Raw genomic sequence first — 23,886 nt, forward strand, 5'->3', positions numbered from 1 at the left:
CAATAAAAAAAATTTGGAAATCGGAAAAAAGTAGATTTTTGGGGGTGTGACCCCTTTGACCCTTTATAACTTATAAACCACAAGAGATATCTAAAATATGATTGGGAAAAAAGAAACAAGTAGCGATTTTTATATGGAATCCAATAAAAATCAGACCTAAAATAAAAAAGTTAGTATTTTTTGGTTGTGTCCCGATTTTGTATCCCTTTAATGCCAAAACTGTTGAAGATATGCCTGCCCTTTAAAAAATTAAAAAACAGAATCTCAAAAGAAACAGATTAACATCTGAATCATATATATTTAGTCGAACCAACAATAAACTTTCCTACAAGTATCAATTCTTTAAACAACCATATTTCCAAAAGAAATAGCAAAAACCTCCAAAAACTATAGGGCCCTCTGCCAACTCCCTGAAAACAATGTGTTAAAATTTCAAAAGGGTACAGTATGTTTACCTGAGTTATCACAAATAAACTGAAGTTAACAGAAGCAAACTTCAATGATGATGACAGGCTGATACCATTATATGCCTGAATTATTTTTTTGTGGTTGTATAAAAATTAATACCAACTGAAATAAATGAAATTACTGTAATCAAATTTAGCATTTGTTTAATTACTGGTATACAAACCTTCAATGAAATTTCACTTAAAAGGGCTTGGATAGGACCTTCAAACATCTCATTTTGTAACAGGTAGATATTAATTAAAGCTTGACGGTGTCCCTAAAATGCAAATATTCTCATCTTAGTGCATAAAAAGTGGTAAAAAAAGGTTCAAGCTCATAAAATATGCAATCACAAAATATCATTGACATAATGAAGAGATATGGTCAAGTGCATCTTTAAAGAAAGAAAAGTTAGGAGCCTGACAGGTGTAAATTTTCTTTTCGTAATAAAACAAAAAACACATGGTAATACCAAATATATTTTATATATATTATTATAATTTCTGTGATACAAAGATACATATAAATGAACCTCTCCTTCATTATTTAAAAAAAATATATTTACTAGTAATCTATAAACATTATCTAATTACCACTTTGTGGAGTTGAATTTTCAATTCCTCCTCAACAAATTGAAGATAGCTGTTTCCAACTTCACCTTTTGGTATCCTTATCTTCAAAGCTGAATTCCAACCCTGTAAAATATGCACCAAGTCATAAAAGGCAATCTAGAAATATTTGCAGAAAGATTCTAATAATTTACTATATATTTCTTCTTTCTTTTTAGCAGCAACATATTAATGTCATTTTACTTTTTTAAATAGTTTTCCCATTGCAATAAAATGAAAATTAACAACACCATACCAATATACAACCACAACTTTTTGAAGTTGTGTAAGAGACCTTCAAATGTCAGAAATAGTTTTGAAATGCATGCATAGTGAAACATATTTAATCAGAACCACTTTTGGATTTTGGACTTAGATATGTTTAGACAGATGTTCAGTATACTCAGATTTAGACTATGAGACTTTAAAAAGTGTCTGGTTTAAAAAGGTTTTCAGATTACTCTGGGTTTGGTCATACAGGTTTCACTGTGGTTTAATTTTGTTCTAGGAAGAAAAACATTTCAGTTAAAACAAAATAAGACCATATCCACTTGTACCTCAAGGTAAGCATGGGCTTGTTCCTCCCGGTAGAATGATTGTTCAGACAACCATTTACATATGTTGCACCGTAATCTTTCAAACATCTTCCAATGACTGTCACAAGATACATTGATTTTCTTAATTTCTTTTGCATTCCAATCTACAGTTTCTTGAGTCTTGTTGTACAAATCTAATGATACAATAAAAGCCTCTATTGCTGGTACTGCTAGAACTCTAGTAATTCTATATCGTATTGTTTCCTGTAAAACATCACCTGCTATTCTACATGACCTCCAAGCATCAGGAAAAGTACTGAAGAAAAAATCATCAACTTTCAAAAAAGAATATTTCATGTATCTGATAATACTTTAACATACTTATATCTATTTAATTTAAAGATATGTATATTTTATTAATAAGTTTATTGAAGCCTTTGAATGAGGTACCATTTTTAGTACTTTTAGGTTTTTTCCATAGGAGCATTTAATTTCACTAACTCTATATTACAATAAAAATACATCTGTAATATACTATACAGTAAACTCTGATACAATGTACAAATCTTAGATAATTTTGATTATAATTTTGTCTGTCAAAGAGCAGAATTTTCCAATAAATTAAATATAATGCAATCCACGCACCCCTTATTTGGCAGAAGAAGAAATAAACTACACATACAAATCTTTCTTGTCATCAGCATAATTCTGTTTAACAACTTGATTGAACATCTTCAGTAAACAAGACTGAAAATATAAAAATATTATGAAGACTATAAAAATCAATTTTGAAAATTAACTCCAACTTATTAAAATGCTATGCTTCAGAAACAAATTGGAACAAAAGTAAAACGAAATTTCATATTTATCCTAAAACTGGTCAATTAAGATTCTTAATCCTTCTGTAAATAAGCTAAGAGAAAAAAATGACATTAAAACACCATTATTACTATCATTTAGAAATTGCAGAATCTACCGTATTCTTCCATTTATTACATGCATCCGTGTATTCTGCGCACCCCCTTCTTGGCAGGGGAGATCGACGAAAACAGTAAGTTTTCATGTAAAATGTGTACTGAGAAGCGACGAAAAATCATCAGCAGAAGACCACTTGAGATGAAAAGATTCTCCCCCTAAAATGTGTATCCTTTCATCATTAATCTTTTGAATAAAAGTATTTTTATCTGTTTCCCTGCACTTGCAAGCTATTTATAGACTAAAATACAGTGATTGTAGGATCAATTCAATGAGTCAGCTAAAATGTTTATATTTCCTGATCATAACAAATCAGGTATTTCACTAAAACAAAGGTGTCAAGTCCAACCATTTATAAAAAAAGATGTTTTAATTTGCCAACTTAGTGTATTGATATTTGACATCGGGAAACAATTCATCAAACAGATTAAAGGAATAATGACAATTATTTTCATCTTTTAAATTGATCTTTTATTATATGATATTGATATTGAATTAGATGACAATTGGCCTGAGGACAGATTGCCACTCCCGTTATTGTGTATTGAAAGCTCCAACACACACAGGTAAAGAAGTTATAATTAGGACAGCATGTTTTGAAAGAAAAATAAGAAGTTGGTAGTGGTTTTTTTGCACAAACTTTGAGATGCAAGAAAACAGCATTGATGGATAAAACAAATATTAAATAGCAGTAAAACTTTATTTGTTAGTTTCACCTAAAACTGTTCTCAAAATTACAAAATTGATCAATGTTGTCTTTTGCTGACGACTTTGGTTCTGATTCCCAAAAATTACAGACCCGGAAAATTATGTCTTCAGAAAAGAAAATTTGGAAATTCATTGTTTTTGGTGTATACAGTGCACCAAACTCCTAGAACAAAGAAAAAGAAAAAAGTGTGTGGTATACATGGAAAAATGCAGTATTCTTCTTCAAAGGAAAACATTATGTTATAATTACCTCTGTCTTTTCTTTCTGGTAACTTGTTATGGTTTTTATATAAAAGAAAATAACAGCAAGTATTGTATCAGCAGAAAATGCACCACTGGAAACAAGACTTGGCATATCTTCCAACTTCAAGGCTGCTAAGAATGACCTTGGCAAAATGTAATCCATTTTAAAGTATGGCAACAACTTCTTCAATACAAACTCAGGTGTCCTGTAATGATAAAGAGAATGTTTACCAGTATGCTAACAGTGAAGATCAAGGGAAATCAAGAACATTTCAAACATTTATTCCAAATAGAAACAGAGAACACACAAGATTATGCTAGAAAAAAGCTAATAGAAGGGTACCTTTTAGTCTCCACCCCAGAAACCATATGGTATAAAATGATCAAAATGCCAAATAAGATGATGTCACACAAGTCTGAAATCAAATCTAATGATATGGCATACCTAAAAAGTCTTTTTTTAAATATCCTGTTGTGGTGATAAGTAGGTCAAGAAACAAATGTAAAGAACTAGAAGCTCTAGAGCTTGAATTGCTCACCTGGTTAAAAATAGTCATTTTAGCCTTCTAAATTGAACTATTGACCATGCTGTACAATAGTCACAAGAATCATTTAATCAATACAGAGCATCTTAGTTATCTGTCCTATTTTCATATTATAAAATAAATCTCAGACCTTTATGAAAATTTTCAGCATAGGTCTGTATCACCATGCTGATCAATTTATTCCATGAAATTGAGCTAAACTCATTTGTTTTATTAAGTTATTTCCACAAATGCTTAAATTTTTAGTCCAGGTGGCCATGTTTTTTGACTGATAAAAATTCTCCACACTCAGATCGTTATGGATATCTTTAAAAAAAACATTCATGCTTTGTTGGTTACAATCCACCCAGTAGTCTTTCGAGGAGTAGTTTTTGAAAGCTGGTAATGTAAAATTCCATTTGAGAACTCATAACTCAAACATCCATAAATGGATCTTCTAAAAAATTCAGCATAGGTCCATTTCATCCTGAATATTTTTTTTATTTGCCAAATTTTAGCTAAACTCAACTATTTTTTAGTTATTTGCAGAATTCTGCAATTAGATCCCTATGGTCTTTTTTTACCCATGTTTTTTGTCAGATCGAAACTCCCCACACAAGGATTCTTAAAGATACCTGAAGGAGCATTCAAGCAAAGTTTGGTTACAATCTGTCCAGTAGTTTCAGAGGAGAAGAAATTTGAAAAAAGTTGACAGTCCATGACGAGGATGGAAAAGACAATTAAAGATGGTCGAAAAGTGATGACAATAGCTCACATGGCCTTAAGGTCAGATGAGGTAAAAAGGTGTGGACAGACAAACAGACAGACAGACAACTATATCACTATAAACTAACCCATTTCAAAGCAGGATTTATAAAAAGATAAATGATCAAGTTCACTTTTCCAAAATTTTTTGTAAACCCCCATCTTGTTGAAAAATTTAAAAAAAAAAGGTAATGTGTCTGTATTAAATGTCTACAAAACAATGTGGCAGGATTGAAAAAAAATCCAAATACTGTGAGCAAGCTCACAAAGAGAACATCCCTGTTTCAAATATGGCTTAAATATATGACCTGTAAGTTCAAGTATATTTTGCACAAAAATTTCTACAATCATTATACTATTAGCATAATGATTTTGACAGCCTTATTTTCTAAGCATTGCAATGGTATGCAACATTAAGATTTCATTTGTCCATGGAATTCACACTGTGAAGTCAGCCTCATATCTTGATCTACACTTAAAAATCGATGGTAAAGGAAAACTATTGACCAAACTTTACGACAAATGTGATGACTTTTTGTTCAGAATTGTCAACTTTTCTTTCATCTGTGGCAACATCCCTTCAGCACCTGCGTATGGAGTGTTCATATCACAATTTAAACGTTATGCCAGAGCTTGCCGAAACTATGCAGACATTTTGTATCACACTAGAATTCTTACAAATAGGCTTCTGGAACAGGGTTATGTTGCTACAAGATTAAAGTCATCACTACAGAAGTTTTATGGTCATCCTAATGAACTCATGGATCTTTATGGTGTATCCATCTGCCCCATGATAACTGATTTGTTCAACGCGTCATAGTTTTCCTTTCGTTTACCCTGGACTTTTTATTAGCAACTCAGCGGGTGTTTCTAGAAAAGCAAAAGACATTTACCCTACTGGTGCACCTGGTCCATGCTCTCAGTTTTTAGTGGAGTCCAAGTTGCTCATTTGCTTTTGTTATATTGTATGTATGATTTTAGTTACTTTATGTTCTTTGTTGTGTATGTCTGTTTTCCATGTCTGGTCTTAGTTCCTGGATTACATTCTTTTGATTACCACTATAACCTTAATTCCCTTGATTACTCTTTGAAAACTACATTTTTAACATGTAAAGTAACTGAAATATTAAAACAAGTTAGTGAGACCAAACCCTTAAGTTGGATTATCTCCCATTGGAGTCCTCCAATTACAACTATAAATCTGCATGCATATCACTTACAACACCCAACCTTTTATAAAACTGCATCAAAACCCCTTTAGCAGTTTAGGAGGAGTTGTGGTGACTAGTTTTTATGTGTAAAAACACATGAGGTTGATATCTGTTTCTCCTCTTTTTCAATATATTTCTAACATTAGAAATCATATATTTAAATCCATTCATTCAGTATGTTGTCCATTGAATTTGTATAGCTAGTATACATGTAGATAGATCAGCTCATTCATAGTGTTAAGAGTAGGGTGGTTTTTATGTGTAATATCACAGATGTTTCTTTTATTCCAATGTCAAAAGGGTAAATTTTAAGATAAGTTGTAACTTGAGCATGATTGACACTAGCATTGGTAAAATCAGCGGAACCATATATTTTTGTAGATGCCATTTTGAAATTGATGTCAGTTTTTGTTTTCTACTTAGAACAATTTTAACAAATATCAAAAGCATACTATAAATGACATGTAATAGCCTGTTGCAGATGAATGGACAGACAGAAAAACTGATCACTATTAGTACTATGGTTACTTTATAATACACACCTGTCCCATGGTGATGATTTTGTTTTAAAATAATCAACATTATTTCCATACTGATCTATTCCCCACCATTCTGGTTTCCTAGCATCATGGTTCACATTTGCAGTTGCCGGTTCAAATGGAATACATTGTTTATTGAAGAAATGTATAATTGGTAAACAATACATCCAACAAGGGTTGACTGTATTACCAGCTATCTGTCTGGAAATTTTTAATACTGCAGCAGTAACATCACTGCAAAAAAATATATGAAGTTAAACTTCAATATGGATGCCCATCCAACTCTTATACTGAAATGATGATGTCAGGTACACAGAAAATTGTTGCATGAGATCAAATGTTGGAAACACAATACAACCCATCATGCTGAAGCTGCATATAAATTTTCATATCATTCTCATTATGTTTCAGCTTATAAAATTTACAGAACACTTGTACACACATACATATATGGACAGCTGTAATACATGTAAATACACTTAAGTTTAGGCATAAAAAAACTAAAGGAACAATTTTTTTCTATAACCCAACTATTTGACGGATTATTATGAATGATTGAATGATCAAAAACTGATGACAGGTAACCGATCGGAACTGACTATAATTATGTACCAATATATTTTGTTATATTACATATACAATATGTTTAAAATAATAAGTGCCATACTAACTTAATTTTGAATAAAAATAAAAGAACAGCATTCCAATGCCCCCCACAAAAAAAAGTGCAAAAAACTGTAAATTCACTGAAATTTTCTAAGTCCAAGGGCCATAATTTCCATAAAAATCAATCAACTTAAACCAAAGTCAAACTTAATCTATAACTTCTCATAGTTCCACTACAAACAAAAGATAAAATCAACTGGTAAAAGCATTACAAAAAAAAGGTGCGAAAAACTGTAAATTCACTGAAATTTTCAAAGTCCAAGGGTCAAAACTTCTTTAAAAATTGTCAACCGTAACCAAATCACTTTAATCTGTAACTTCTCATAGTACGACTACATACAAAAGATAAAATCAACTGGTAAAAGCATTACAAAAAAAGTGCGAAAAAATGTAAATTCACTGAAATTTTCAAAGTCCAAGGGTCAAAACTTCCGTAAAAATTGTCAACCGTAACCAAAGTCACTTTAATCTGTAACTTCTCATAGTCGACTACATACAAAAGATCAAATCAACTGGTAAAAGCATTACAAAAAAAGTGCGAAAAAATGTAAATTCACTGAAATTTTCAAAGTCCAAGGGTCATAACTTTCATAAAAATTGTCAATCGTAACCAAAGTCACTTTAATCTGTAACTTCTCATAGTAAGACTACATACAAAAGATAAAATCAATTGGTAAAAGCATCAGTGGCTGAACAAAGGAGGTGCCCAGCCCCCTCCCCCTTTAGAAAAAAATTGTTGAAAAATTGTGTGTGTTAAATTATGAAAAACACTCACATTGTGATCCTCACCGGTGATCCTGTCAAGAAATATATTTTGGGCCCCCCTCCTTACCTTATACTCTGGATCCACCACTGATCATTACAAAAAAAAAAGTGCAGAAAACTGTAAATTCACTGAAATTTTCTAAGTCCAAGGGCCATAACTTTCATAAAAATCATCCAACAGTTACCAAAGTTGAAGTTAATCTGTACCACTGGCCATAACTTTCATAAAAATCATCCAACAGTTACCAAAGTTGAAGTTAATCTGTACCACTTTATACTTAAGCCATATAACACAAACAAACTTTGTAATTGTTGGTAAAAGCATAACAAAAAAAGTGCAGAAAACGGGGACGGACAAACGGATGCCTGGCATTTCCATGTCCCCTCGCAACACATCATAGGGGACAATAAAAATTCCATATTTTTTATTTCATTTAAATAAAAGCTAATGTAACAGAAAAGTGATTAAATTGATGTATATATTTATACTGTTTAGTATTAAAATATGTGAAAGAAATCAGTTTTACTGATTGATGACTGATCTATAACTGACTGGGGAAAGATGACAGATGGCAATTACATGGCATGGATTGGTTCAGGTACTATAATAAAGGGTAATAACAAAATTTCCAAACTGGCAAACACAATCATAAATGCCAAATTACCTTTTTGTTTTTGGAAAATACTGCAACAATGCATCCACATCACATGCTAGGGTCTGCGTATTGTCAACTTTTGGAAGAAGAGCCTCACACAACAGTGTTTTTAAGTTGTCATCAAGCAAAATTTCAAAATGGACAACTAGATAGGATACTGTAAGAGCTGTCACCAGATGTAAAACTTGTCCTTCTTTTGTAATGTTTTCAACAGGCATGCCATTCAAAATTCTCAAAATGGTTGTAATGAAAGGAAGTAAGATCTTAAAATACACAAAAAACTGATTTTTTTTTCATTTCTGACTACTTCTGTTTCTACAGCTGTTAAAAAGAAGCGATTGTTAAAGCAATTTTTACAACACATTTCTTTTTATGAACATTACTTGTAAAATCTTGGAACGCACAAACTGAATGTTCAATGTGTATGATAAACCTGAACACATTTTGTTACCATAAACATTTAAGTACAGTCAAACCTCAGTAGCTCGAACTCCAAGAGACCACTGAAATGTTTGAGTTATTGGGAGTTCGAGAAATTGAAGTTAGTATATTTCCAAATTTTTTTTCGTTGCCAGTCCAAGTTCTACTTTATTGTTAGAAATTGCTTACTTCCTACAAAGTTATATTAGTTCCTGGTTCTTTTTATTGCTGGCTGTGTTTGCCTTTAAAAACGTTAAGAGTTTGAGTGCCTTGGTCAATAATTTGTTTTCATCTGATTTTCTTCGATGCTTTCATCATGCCAACATGGGAACATTCTTGATCTTCAATCAGTACTATGTTAAGATCATAACTACCTAATTAGTGATGACTTAAATATTACCTGCAATTAACTAAAATGACACTGATTAATGATAGGGTTTCAGTTTTTCATGCCTTTTATTACCCAAGCTGACAAAACGGCTGACGAGTTTGAGTTATTAAGGGTTATTCTCTTAAGATTTATTATTGAATGGACCGACTAGTCAGTTCAAATGTTCGAAAAATCAAAGGTTATTTATATTGATTAACTAAGAGAAAATTTTGGTACTTTGAATTGTGTTCAAGAAATCTCTATGTTCCAGCCATCTGAGTTCGAGCGAGTGAAGTTCAACTGTACCATTCCTTGTAAGAATCAGACAATCGGTGACACACCAATTTGGTCTTTTTTGCTTCAAATATATTCAATAAAAACAATCTAGAAAACAACTGATAAGTCATTTAAATTTATCCTAAAGCATCTGTGATGTAGCTATTTTGTGACTGATTATATAGGGAAAAAGTGAGGGAAAATTTTCCTACCATTTTTCATAGTTTCAACTAAATTTGACCTTTCAATGTCTGAAAAAGGCAAACTTTACGTTATGCTAGAGCTTGTCATAACTACGCAGACTTCTTGTACTGCACAAGAATTTCTACAATTAGGCTTCTGGAACAGGGTTATGTTGCTACAAGATTGAAGTCATCACAACAGAAGTTTTATGGTCGTCATCATGAACTCGTGAATTGTTACGGTGTATCCATCTGCACCACGAGGATCGATTTGTTTAATGTGTCATAGTTGTCCTTTCCTCTTTTGTCTATCCCGGACTTGACTTTTTATGAGCAGCTTGTCTGCAATTTCTAGAAAAGCAGAGGATGCTTACCCTACCGATATACCTGATCCATGCTTCCAGTTTTCAGTGGAGTCTGAATTTTGTTGATTTGTACATATGGTTTTAGTTATTTTATGTTCTTTTTTGTTTGTGTCTGTTTTCCATGTCTGGTCTTTTTCCAAGGATTACATTCTTTTGACTTCCACTATAATCTTGGTTTCCTCAATTACTCTTTAAAAAACTTTTGTGATAATGAAGTATAAATACTTAGATCATGCAATGAAATTTCTGTGGTTTTTTTCCACATGCCACACCTTACACACATTTTGCTTGATTCTTAGACAGAGAAGTACTTAAATAAAAATAATTAAAACCTCTTGAAATGAATTTTGTAAATCAATTGGAATCATCTCAATTTTATATGAAATTCCATAAAACTTTTGATTTAAACAAATATACTATAAGTATTAATGTTGTTTTTTTTTAATTAATAAACAAATAATGATTGATAAGAAAGACAACATATGAGATTAAAACTCCTGAGAAAATCTTTGGCTCAATAAAACTGAGATATCAAACTGACATAGAGTGTAATTATTTTGACTTATAACCGATTTTTGTTGGTTGATTATTCTCTTCTCATCTACTTACCCCAGAACCAACTGTTTTTTCAAAATCACAGGTCTGCCATAATCCAGCTTGTTTACAATATACTTCTTTTAAACCAGCAGTGACAAAAAGAACATGATTAATCAATTCTTCTCCATTCAATCCATCAGTAGTGAAGGAATTAAGTTGCCATCTAGGTTGAAAAGTCTTTCCAGAAAACTCAGCATCCGAAATCAGCACTTTCTTATAACTATCATCTGCTCCAAAAAATTCTTTAAAGCTCTGCCATCGACCTTTTGTTGGATTATCTCTGATTACTCCATCATATCTGTGATAAATACCTAAAAATATTTTTTTTTTTATTTCTTAACTATTGAGGTTTATAACTAATATGAGGCAGGCTTAATTTGCTAGAGGATGAAGTTGAAATACATTTTAAAAAATATTTATGTTGCTATTTTTTACCTCTTGTCCCTTTTTCTAGACATCCTGATGGTTCTTGTCACTCCTTGGTGATTCTTGAAACTTCCTGTTGCTAATTCATGATAGGTATTATTTAGTGTAAAAAATGGCAAAAGCCAGAGAAAGGCCTACTCTTATGGCATGTCGGAAATGAAAAAAAGTACCTGTATCTAAACAATTATTTAAGACCATATAATAAACGTTTTTAGTGAAGAAGATTCCAAAATACCGAACTTTGTATTGGAAGCTCCTAAAAAACATAATTTTCATCAGACTGAAATCAGGCTCTCATAGTTTCAAATCTATTACTTAAATTTTGCATTAAATACTTCATTGAGGACTTTTTCCATTATTAAATCTGAAAAAAAAACTATTGTGAAACATCATTTTAAGTATCACCAACTTGTGTTTTAAGGGCTTATAAATAAAATTCTTCTTAGGGCACAGCTTGATACAACAACAAAAATTAAACATTAACAGTTGAGATCTTATAGTCAAGTCCACATTAATGAGAATGCTTGTTTCTGGCCACTCTGTGGCACCAAATTCCTATAGGGATCAACTTACAATTCTTAAAATTGATCCCATCCATTCTTTTGAGGTATACCACCTTGTGGTACATTTTTTCAAATAGATCATTACACTTCTACTCAAATTAATGTCTAAACACCAAATATCTAAAAACAACTACAATGGTAATGATAATGACCAAAGCATGATAATTGTAATTTCAGCAATGATAAAAACATTTTAAAACCAGAGGCTCCAAAGAGCCTGAATCACTAGTATTTGAGGAGAAGATTTTTTTAAAGTAATAACATCAAAAATAGCATAAAAACATTGAAAAAGGGCAATAACCAACATGGCTTAACATATTTACACTGAATTTGTACCACAGAAAGATTTCATCACCTCAACACTTAAACACTACTGTCTGACCCCATATATTCTATTTTCAGTAATGATGGCCATGTTTGTCAACAGATAAAAAATCCACACACCAGTTCTAAGCAGAATAACCTAAGTTTCGGACAGAAGATGAAGGAGGAAGACAAACTACTATGATAATGATGACTGATGCCAAATGATGGCAATAGCTCACATGACCTATCATGCATGGTGAGCTAAAAAAGTTTTTCATGCTGTGTTTTACAAGTACTGATTCTGAAGGTGGTTGAAAATTCTTCCAGAAAAATGTTATGTTGCACCCTTACCGTGATTTCATAATTTATATTTTCTTTTAGTCAAGTACACAGCACAGGAATTTTAATTATTATTTTTTTTATACAAAACATTTTCTAACTAAATAGTCTCATATTCATTATCCATTCATAACTTTTCTTAGCCAAATGAATTGACTAGCAGTTATTATTCCTTATACATAAGATAAGTTTTAAAACAAACCATTCACTAAATCATTAGATTTGACATTAAGTATTCTATACAGGCCATTCCCACTAGATGTTCCTGCATAAACAAATTCCCAAGTCTCAGAAGTTTTTTCTCCAAAGCCATTAACTATGATGTAGTTGTAAAAGATTCTCCCTCTTGACAGCAACCACTTTGCCACTGAAACTACTCCTGTGAATACTACACCACCCTCAACTGTCCTAAAATAAACACAAGTTTTTTATAATGAACTACAGCCATACCTGTCTAAGCAACCATCTGTTTTCAGCAAAATGTATCGATATATAAAGACCACTGGTCTTATGTGACAATGATTTAGCTCTTCTTTAAAGATCACTTCAGACAGGATAGACTGTAGTTTGAACTATCATACACATATTGCCTGCAGTAGAGGTTGATACGCTGAAGTAACATATGAGGTAGATAAGTCACCCAAGACTTAGTTGAGGGTGATATATTTTTTGAGTGTGTCGCTAGGTGTATCGGCCTCTCCTGCAGGCAATATGTGTTATATTATACTGAATATCCTTTTTAGTACATAACACTTTTATCCACATGTGCGTAACCTTTTCAAAACTTGAGTGTAATTGTTGCAATACTTCAGATATAGTGAATGTCAAACTGGAAAGATCTTTACAAGTATTTTAACATTTAAAGAAATCAACAATAGCAAAATAACAATAATGAACACTAAATAGAAAAAACTGAATAGTGAAAGGACTTCAACCATTCATTTTTTAATTAAAATCATCTTAAATGAAAATGAAAAGAATGTGCATACGGACAACATGGACAAGGAAAGGCATTTCCAGTCAAGAGGGAGATATATTGTGATGAGGGTGATATATAGTAACTACTGATCAATTTTAGGGGCGAGGCTAAAAAAGGAATAGACCAAAATAACACATAATGCTTATCCAATAGAAATTTGTGATTTTTGTATGAAGTATAATATACAGATACACTGTAAGCAAGCTTGTAAAATGCATAGAGGTACGGATGAATGTTTTCCAGGGTATAATAAAAGTGATAATGGTAATGTCAGTGAAAAAAACTTTTTGAGGAATGTCTGTTTTACTGTCATTTAAATTTGTCTTAAAACAATACTTTTATTTAACATTTCCTGCACGAATAGTTTGCAAAGCTACTACTCTAAACACTGTAAAAATTTTAAATTTTAAAAATTACTTGCTCAACTCCAAAAACTTTAACCAATCAACTGATCATGGGTTTTGATCAATTGCTGAGGCATCGGAGCATATCAAAATTTTAGAATTATTTACTTTACAATCATTAGGACATATGCTTCATAATACACACATTAGGTTATAAGTAGATAATACAGTTGCATTATCTTATATAAACAATTTTGGTGGGTGGATACCCGCATTAAATAACTTTGGCATTGGTGTGTTTCTAGAAACATCTATTTAAGCGTGGCACATGTCCAAGACAAAGAAAACAAAACTGCTGACAAACTGTCAAGAAAAGTTAATGAGGACATAGAGTGGATGATTAAACCACATATTTTTCAAAAATTTGAAAAAGCATTTGGTGAAATGACTGTGGATTTATTTGCCTCTAACATTAATAAACAGAAACAACAATATGTGTCTTACATGCCAGACTCAAATGCAATGGCTATTGATGCCTTTACAATTTCATGGACAAGTTCTAATGTTTATTATATATTTCCACCTTTCAGTCTTCTGGGGAAAGTTCTGCAAAAATTAATAACAGAAAAAGTGGACACAGCTCTTGTTGTACATCAATTTGTACAACACAAGTATAGTTTCAAATTTTACTGCAGCAGACTTATCAACAACCATATCTTCTTCCAAATAACAGTTTAATACTACCAAGAAATCTATCCAAACAACATGACCACTGACAAATCTTCAACTTGGGATTTTTTGTGTCTCAGGGAACATCTCAAAAGTAAAGGACTTTCAGTCAAGCTTACAAATGTCATATTACAGTCATGGCGATCTAGCACAATAAATCAATACAAGTGTTATCTCAAAAAGTGGAAATCATTTTCAAGTGGAAAATATGTTTGACCCCACTACCAAAGTAGTGCTGGAATTTTTAAATTCTTTGTTTGAACAGGATATTGGTTATAGTGGCATAAACACTGCAGAGTCAGCTGTATCAGCATTGTGTACTTTAGTTAGTGATAGACATATTGGTAATGAAATTTTGGTTAAGAGGTTTATGAAAGGTATTTTTACTAAAAAACCTAGTTTACTAAGATACACTAAAATTTGGGATGTTAAGAAAGTCTGGACATATTTTGAGACATTTATCTCAAAAACTAGCAATGCTGTTTCTGCTATTAAGTGGACAAAGGTGTCAAACAGTTTATAAGTTAAAAGTTGAAAATGTTCAAATTGAAGTAAATAGACTGATATGTTATGTAAATGACTTGCTTAAACAAACTAAGCCAGGAGTACATATACAACCTCTAATTTTTTATAGCTATGCTGTGAATGAAAAATTGTGTATTGTACGAACTTATGTAGAGTATATAAATAGGACAAAATGTATAAGGGATGGAGAACAAAAACTGTTGATCTCCACTGTTAAGCCGTATAAAGCTGTAACCAAAAGTACTATTGCAGATGGGTGAAAAATGTAATGAAAAGTTCTGGTATAAATGTTGAATGTTTTGGTCCACACAGTTGTTGTTCAGCATCAACATCTGCCGCTTTAAGCCAAGGACTAAAACTTGACACTATTATGAAAAGTGCCAGTTGGAAATAGTCAACAACTTTTCAATACTTTTAATAACAGAACAATCGTTAGTGATAATGAACAATGTACTTTGGCACAGACTATTTTGTCTTCATATACTTAAAGGTTGTACTGTCATTACACTGTAAGTTGGTTATACATTTTTTGCTTGTACATATGTATATGTGTTAATTAAAATTTGGCATCTCTGATTTGATTGTTAACAAGCATAAATACCTATAGAAGGTTTTAACAGTTCACATAGTGGATTGATGATCTAGTTGTGCTCTAAAATCTCATGGGAAATCGTATATTTCACCAGTTTAATATAATGTTTCAAATTAATCAAAATATTTGAAGATTGATTGTAATTTTATTAAACTGGTGATATAGATTTCACATGCCAACCACTTGGGAATTTTTTGTTGTGGTTTTCACCCATCCTACACTCAACTAGATCCTCAAGCTCTAAAGTATGACCTTTGGACAGCGACACCTGGCTGTTCTCTCATGTGAAATCTGGTGCAGATGGATACACCATAAGGATCCACGAGTTCATGATGACGAACATAAAACTTCTGTAGTGATGACTTCAATCTTGTAGCAACATAACCCTGTTCCAGAAGCTTATGTGTTAGAGTTCTAGTGCGATACAAAAAGCCTGCATAGTTTTGGCAAGCTCTGGCATAACATATGAGTTGTGATATGAAAACTCCATACGTCGGTTCTGAAGGGATGTTGCCACAAATGAAAGGAAAGTTGACAATTTTGAATGAAAAGTCATCATGTTTGTTGTAAAGTTTGGTCAATAGTGGTCAATAAATACCATAATGTATGGTTCATTCTAGAGTTATAATATTCTTAAGCTATGATCAACTAAAAGTATTGAAAATGCATGAAAGCCTATTGAGCTCATTTTTGTAAATTAATTTTTTTTTTTTTTACATAGATAATTTTACGTAATAATGCACAACTTAAACGTAATAACATGAAACTCATAAATCTCCCCATTTCGACTTCCAACACAAAAAAAAAAGGAAAACTGAAAATTCTAGAATAAAGAAATGAGAAAGTCCAAGTGTAGAAACACACACAGACAAACATTTTGCATTAATTTGCATGAATTTTGCTTTATTAAACGAAAGTTTTGTGTTATTACATGCAAGTTTAGCTGTATTACCTGAAATTTCCCCTTATTTATAATGCGAAATTTATTTTTTAATCTACAAAAATTAGCTCAATGGGCTTCTGTAAAAATGTTTTACAAACAAATAACTGAATAATAAATTAATATATCTATTTTTTAAGTCTCAGAATGTAAATCACTCCATTTGCCCCACTGCATCATAGGATCATGTTTAATACTGGGAAGATAAAATAGGCATATAAAAGTCAGAAAACTTCCCAATATGTTAGAACTGCCAAATTTCCCAAGCAATGTTTTGATCATTCCATAAGTATGAGTTTTGTTTTTCTCTTCAATCTTTCAAAATTTTTGCAAATAATTAGATGATGTTGCTTCTTTAAACTCGGTAGCCCTGATGAAATTGGTACAGATTCAACCTGCTAAAAATGAAGTTTTGATAAAACACGCTCAGTTTTTCACTGGAACAAAAATTAACTATGTCATAGAAAGAAACTGTCCATTTTTGTAAAAGAGCAAAAACTTAGGTTACTAGGAAACTGCAAAAAAAATATAATAGAGTCATATCACCAGTTAAATGAAATTTTACCTGTCTCCTTTCATCAAATGTCTTCTGGCTTTCCAACCTCCTAGAGAACTTTCCTCAAAAACAATATACAATTTTTCCTTATCTAATCCAGATGGGATCAACGATAGAGGAACTATGCAATGAAAATGCACATCTACAAAATCTTTATACTTCTGATTTGCAGCTTTTCCAGTACTGTAACAGATAAAAAGCAATGCATTACAGAACACATATTTATACTTAACCCAAAATGCAACAGAAAGTTGTCTGCATTAAACATGCTCCTAATTTTCATCATATCAATTTCATACATCTCAACCCTAAAAGAGGTTCTGCTTTCATACCATTCAGGCAATTCCTTTTAGATACAATTTTGTACAAACTAGATCTGTCAAAAACAAAAACCACAAACAACCTATACTTAGATGCTTCAACTCAATTGTACAAGTGCCTTATGGCATCACATGCATCACTTATTTAACTAAGAGAAATTATTGTTTTTACAGACATTTCAATTAACTTAAAAACAATTAACTTGTGCTAACTTAGTAAATATTAATAATGAATTCAGTCTTTTGTGTAATATACATCAATTATCTCTAGACAAACTTACTTTGATGAACCAGCAGCTTCAGCATATGTTTGTTTACTAGAATTTCCAGTGCTGGAAGACCCCTGCAGAAGTTTATCTTCTAATTAATACAGATATAGGGACTTTGACAAAGAAAATTACATTACTCAGTCAGAAACATCAGTTTATGACACTTTGTCACAAAATGGCTTTACAAATCATAAATATAATTATACATCCATGATAAATTTTTATAAGTAAACAAAATTTCTGATAAAGCCCCTTTCACTAAAGGGGACTATTATCTTGCTTCATTCACATAAATATATGATTCCTAATAACCTTCTATTAAGTATTATCAAAATCAATTAAACAATAAAGGATTATTATATATTTACAGCCCAAAAACATGATTCCTATTAAAGTGTCAGTCATTTGTTGTTTTTCACATAGACTTCTATATAAACTTTATGTTGTCAGTGTTCATAAAATACTTTGCAGAGCACAGCCTGATACAACTGCTGATATACAACCATGATCAGTTGTGATAATCGTGTTTATTACAGGAGGTTTTGGCATGGCACAGTGCCCAGCCTTGTTTCAATGACACCCTGGCCACTATACAAAAAATATATTGACTTATATTTTTTAGTGCCCTATCGTTTAGGAACATGGTAAGTTCAGTGTATCTTCTTTTAGCAGATGGCTATAGTGAATTCCCTTTTCCATTGATGACAGACTTAGCATCGGTAAGCCTTCCTCAAAACATGTAGAACACAAAGACAACAAGACAAGGAAAAGTAAGCAAGATCATACAAACCTCTTTTGAAAATTTTCCAAAGGTATAATGCATTACACAACAAATTATGGCCCAGAGTAAATATTTCATAAAAATAAGTTAATTAAGTGTGAAATAGTAAGCATATAGTCATATATATACTGAAACATTAACATGTGCATTTTGTTATCATGCATTTACTGAATACAGAAACATGTCAGAACATATTTCACATTTGCAGATAAAGTCAAACCTCATTAAGTCTAAGTCGAAGGGACCAGGCAAAAATGTTCAATTATTCGAGGTTCAAGTCCTCCGAGGTCAAGGATAATCTGGAAATTGTATCGGTTGGTGATTGTTTCTGCTTTTTCAATGACTTTCACATGTTGTATTGCTTGCACATACATCATGTATACATGTCACTTAATCAGGGTTCTTCATGGTGTCTTCTTTATTATTTTAGAACATAATTTTTAAGTTTTGTGTATTAAATATGTTAAAAATTCTGAGCAACATCTAATGTTTTAGGGGAAATTCTTATTTTAATAATTTTTTCTACAAATCAAAAATGTCATTGGCATATTACAGGTTGTTTTGAATAACTTAATATCGAGAGTACTGTCAAACCATGTGTACCATATTACAACAATTAAATTTCGGATTTACTAGGGAAACAAACGCAGTTGTAAAAATACATCAGTTATTATCATCTGTTTTGCTTGTAATTAAATGATTGGATATCATTCCAAAACTCACCACCATTTTTTTATCATTATCAAAATATCCAATAACACTGATCCGTTTTCATACTAATAAGTTCACTGTGAGACATCTGAGTTAATTAACCTTGATGACCTATCAAGGGTACTGATTGATAACCTTGAGTTATCCGAGATTTTGATTCATCCAAGTTTGAGTCATCAGAGGTAAAATTATATTGGAGTAAGAGCATTTTTGCTTAGTCTGTCAAATTAGTTGGACTCATGCTACTTTTGACTCATCCGAGTTTGACACATCACAATTCAATTGTACTCATATTTGTGTTAACATTGTTTTTCAGAACTGCAAAGGACCAGATCAATGCAAACCTAAAAGCCTATGTCATTAAAGATGATCTGATGTTAAAATAGTTGAGATTGAAATGAAATGGCAAAGTGCCCTTAAAGTCTAATCTGTTGCAATTGATGTGCCCTATAAACAAAATAAATACCCTTCCCTTTTAAAAAGCTGAAAAAGGTATTAAATACTGGACAAGTATGGACATAACATTAAAACTTGATTAATCTCAGAATTTTGATTGTGATTTAAAATTTGACAAGATTGTGATAAGTAAGATTAAAATTGACCGAAGATTGTGATAAGTAAGATTAAAATTGACTGAAGATTGTGATAAGTAAGATTAAAATTGACTGAAGAATCTAAAACAAAAATCAATCAGACGTAAGATATTAATAAAAGTATCTATCTATGAACATTTTTTTGCCCTTAACCCCTAAAACAGTGACAGCCATAACCCATAACCCTTTATATAAAAATCCATTAAAACTTCTTTTTCTTGTGTGGAACCTAGAAGTGAAATTTCACACAGAAACATACACTTTAACTCTAGCTATCGTGGATACCAGAATTAAAGTATTTGTTTTTTGTCCCTTTTGGGCCTTAATTTATATAATTTGTAAAGTATAAAATAATCAGACCAGGAAGCAATACCAAACTCCTGTAGTGGTATTGAACCTTGATGTAAAATTTAATCACTATCTACAAATGCTGACAATGATAATATGGGTGATGACACAGACTACAATGCCATACTACAGTACCACAGGAATTTTTATGCAGTTGTATAGAAAATAAAATGCTTCGCTGAGCACAGCTAGATACACCTGACGAGGTTTGACCCAGAACAGGTAATTAAGACTTAAATGATAAAACCTTTAGTTAGATTATCTACCTTTGAAGGAATCAAACTATAGGGTATGTAAGTCTCGTCATGTGACTCCGTGATTTTATGAGAATGGGTCCTCGTCTATCATTCAAATGCATGGAGATTCATTATTAACACATCAATGGGTTCAATATTAAAAGCAAATTTTTTTAGTGTAAAAATACTGATGAAAAATGACAAATATATCTAGTTCTACAAAATAAAAATGTTAAGAAAAGCATTAAATATAAGATTTTCCATTGTGATTGCAGCGTTTCGATTTCTCAGAAGTCAACAATAAAATGCAGATCGGTCTTTGGATTTCAACACGTTCTACATCGAAAATTCCGTAAGGGAAACTGAAAGTAAAAAGAGACTTACAAACCCTATAAGCATACCTTCCAATAAAATTTCATCTTAATCCATTCAGGAACTATTTTTATGAGGTTTTAACATAAAAAAGATTACTTCCTGTTGCAACAAATTTAAACAAGGTGTGAGTAGACCAAACACAAGGTTATAAAGAAGAACAGATTTAACAGAGCATGTAGATGACAAAAAACATATCACGTATGGTATCCTCAGCCTTGTTCTGCATACACTATAAAGAAAACATCCAAAAATTCTAAACATCAATTTTACCTTTCCAGATGTTTCAGCATTAGCTTGATTTTTCATCTCTTTATCAGCAGTCTTAGTTTCAGTATTGGTAGGTAACTGGTCCATTGCCTCCTCCTGTCTCCCTGTATTGGGTGTTGGTTGAGGTTTGTCCTTGGTTTCTTTCTTTCCCTGTTTAGCAGGAATATCGTGTGTCTCATCGGTGTCATTTTTGTTCCTTTCCTGTCTACGTTTCTTTCTATCCCTTTTCTTCTGTTCTTGCTGTTTACGAGAACCTTGCCCTTTTTTCTTGAGTTTGGATGTTTTCCCATCCTTCTGTCCATCATTTTCACCATCATCATCACTGCTACTTGATGTCTCTGGTAAGGGCTTGCCTTTCCCTATCAATATAAGAACAATCTAGAAAACTAGTACTCAACAGTGAAAGAATAGTCTGTTGGATACCAATTTTCACAGTTTTTGTGGTTTTCAAATATAGAAATTTGATAACCAACAGTTAGAAAATTTTCCATTCATTTGTATGATAAAGCTGTCAAATTCAAGAATCTAGGAACTAGTTTTTCTTTTTCTTTAAACCACGAATAGTAGTAGTACCAATGAATAAAAGTATTCCCAAAGTACATGGTACATATCCACTTAAAGTCTGTAATTATTGACATTATTCCATAACCTATAATATTCTAAAAATTTTGAAAAATCCAGATCTACTTTACTTTGCTAAAAAATTGTTTCATGATTTGGGTGTATTAAGACAGTGTTTTCAAAACTGAAAAAAAAACAGTCAAAACAAACAATACCAGAAAGCATACATCCTCTTTTAATTCTAACAAATACAACTAAGTCCAATACTGTATAGAAGGTAATTTTAATGTGGTGCCAATTTTGGTGTATTTTAAATATTTTTTTTAAATACGTAACCTTATTGATTCACAATCCCTAAATTTTACACCTGCCTTATGGTAAAAAAGTGTTCTTCAACAAAAGACATTTAATTGGAAATAAAGTGGTAATTATAGTAAACATTATCCCATTTTTACACTTACAACTATTGTCTTCTTCCTTTCCTCCCTCTTCACTAGACTTTCTATCACCAGTCTCATTAATACTTCGCTCTTGTTTACTGTCATCTCCAGGCAGTCCACCTATTTGTGTAGTGTCCCAAGACTTGTCCTGAACAGATCCAGGCATTTGAAGAGAAACACAGATATTTTTCTTTGGGCAATTGGCATTCTGTTCATCCTCTTCATTTTTTTGGTCTCCTTTTAGATCTTCTTTCACTGGACTAGTAACATTTACAGACTCCTGAAATCTATAAGATAAGTTCTGTTCTCTACCATTAGGACTGTTGTTCCCACTTTCTGCAGGGAGACTTTGCCCAGAACTTGTAGACAGACTTGGTGTATGTGAGTCTAAAGTCTGTGGTACATTGCTACCTTTGACAGGATCTTGAATGTTATGGACTGCTGTATCTTCACCCCTATAGTTGCTTACTGTCCCACCATCAGCTGATTGAGACTGGGTCTCCCAATCAGATTGAACAATACCAGGTGATCCCTCTTTCAATGTCATGTAATGAGCATTAGTACCTTGATTAAGGGAAGATGGCTTAGTTTCTGTCTCCTCAGACTCCATCAGCTCTACACTGTCTGGAAAAGTCACATGCTTTCCAGAATCTGTCATATTGTTTCCTATATGGCTTGAATCATCTTCAGATGATTTTGATTGATTATCACACTCAGGACTGGTTCGTTGCTCTGTTATAGTGTCAGTTTTCATTGTTTCTTGCTGGTCTGTTTCCATTTCACTAGAGTCAAGGTCAGTAGAAGGTACCAGGTTTTTATCATCTTCATTTACTGAAATCAGAAATCAGTAAGATAACAAATAACATGTATAAGGTTGCACATATCCTTGAATTTCTGATAATTTGAATGTGATTATTAAAAAAATAATTTGTGGAGGGGGTAGATTTTAACTCATTTTAACATGGGTACGGCATTTATATTCAATTATTTAACATCGAGTGAGAGCCAGGTGTTAAATGAGAATATAAATGCCAAACCCATGTTGAAATGAGAACAAATCTAGTGCCGGAAGGAATTATTTCTTTTCTAATGACAAATACGGTAATATTTGTGACAAAATTTCCCTAGGCATAGTCAAAATAATGGCTGTTCCGTTTAACCTCCATCTTATGGAAGTTGGATTAAATTCGTATATTTATGTCATCGTATGTGTTAAATGTGTGTATTTATATAATTGATTTCAATTAGATAACCTCTTAGCCATTAAATCATTGCATTAATTGAATGTTTTGTCTCAGAGCGACAGCGAAAGAAAAGAGACAGTGCGCAGGTGCTAAAGGCAGGATTGTACCGACATATACTGTTTGATGATATGAAGACGTCATATTAGAAATCCTAATAAAGAATCGGCATATATCATTTAAACAAATAACCACAGTTTGTCTAACAGTAGTATCTATTACACAATACTTAAAGACGAAACATAAATTACAGCAATGATATAAAGTGTTTACTTAACTACTCAGTGGTCATGCCATGCGTCCTTTCCAGAAAAAGCTTTGCTGGGCACAGCTTTACACAATTGCTGATGTTAAATCTTTAACATTTAGGACAAGTATGAACACCTTTTTTATGCTTGATAAAACTACTTTTGCCCACAGAATGAATAATGATAAAGAACTTAAAAATTTGGAATAAGGCATTGACCTATTATCATCCAAAATAACAAAGACTAGAGGTACCTAGGAGCCTGGATCACTCACCTGGTTAAATTTTTGCCTTTCAAGTGCAATAACTCTAACAAGGAGTTGTCTAACAATTTAGATTCATGAA

General features: G+C 32.0%; 1 protein-coding gene and 1 pseudogene across 3 annotated transcripts in view; one reads left to right on the forward strand and one right to left on the reverse strand.

Moving 5' to 3' along the window:
- Positions 1 to 23,886, reverse strand: part of LOC148614558 (E3 ubiquitin-protein ligase rnf213-alpha-like) — a 105,952-nt gene that overhangs the window by 75,945 nt on the left and 6,121 nt on the right. For all 3 annotated transcript variants that reach the window (XM_088588723.1, XM_088588724.1, XM_088588725.1), the window contains 13 exons: positions 22,075 to 22,884; positions 21,056 to 21,411; positions 17,754 to 17,815; positions 17,162 to 17,335; positions 12,690 to 12,895; positions 10,866 to 11,164; positions 8,653 to 8,906; positions 6,560 to 6,790; positions 3,525 to 3,723; positions 2,274 to 2,338; positions 1,613 to 1,907; positions 1,041 to 1,142; positions 632 to 724 (listed from right to left, as the gene is read on the reverse strand). In XM_088588723.1, the coding sequence (XP_088444849.1) occupies positions 632 to 724; positions 1,041 to 1,142; positions 1,613 to 1,907; positions 2,274 to 2,338; positions 3,525 to 3,723; positions 6,560 to 6,790; positions 8,653 to 8,906; positions 10,866 to 11,164; positions 12,690 to 12,895; positions 17,162 to 17,335; positions 17,754 to 17,815; positions 21,056 to 21,411; positions 22,075 to 22,884 (3,146 nt within the window). The remainder of the gene's footprint in view (positions 1 to 631; positions 725 to 1,040; positions 1,143 to 1,612; positions 1,908 to 2,273; positions 2,339 to 3,524; positions 3,724 to 6,559; positions 6,791 to 8,652; positions 8,907 to 10,865; positions 11,165 to 12,689; positions 12,896 to 17,161; positions 17,336 to 17,753; positions 17,816 to 21,055; positions 21,412 to 22,074; positions 22,885 to 23,886) is intronic.
- Positions 13,484 to 15,552, forward strand: LOC148614559 (uncharacterized; annotated as a pseudogene).

This window comes from Perna viridis, chromosome 6, assembly GCF_037379345.1.
Source record: "Perna viridis isolate PV_CMFRI_1.1 ecotype Kerala chromosome 6, ASM3737934v1, whole genome shotgun sequence".
Taxonomy (NCBI): domain Eukaryota; kingdom Metazoa; phylum Mollusca; class Bivalvia; order Mytilida; family Mytilidae; genus Perna; species Perna viridis.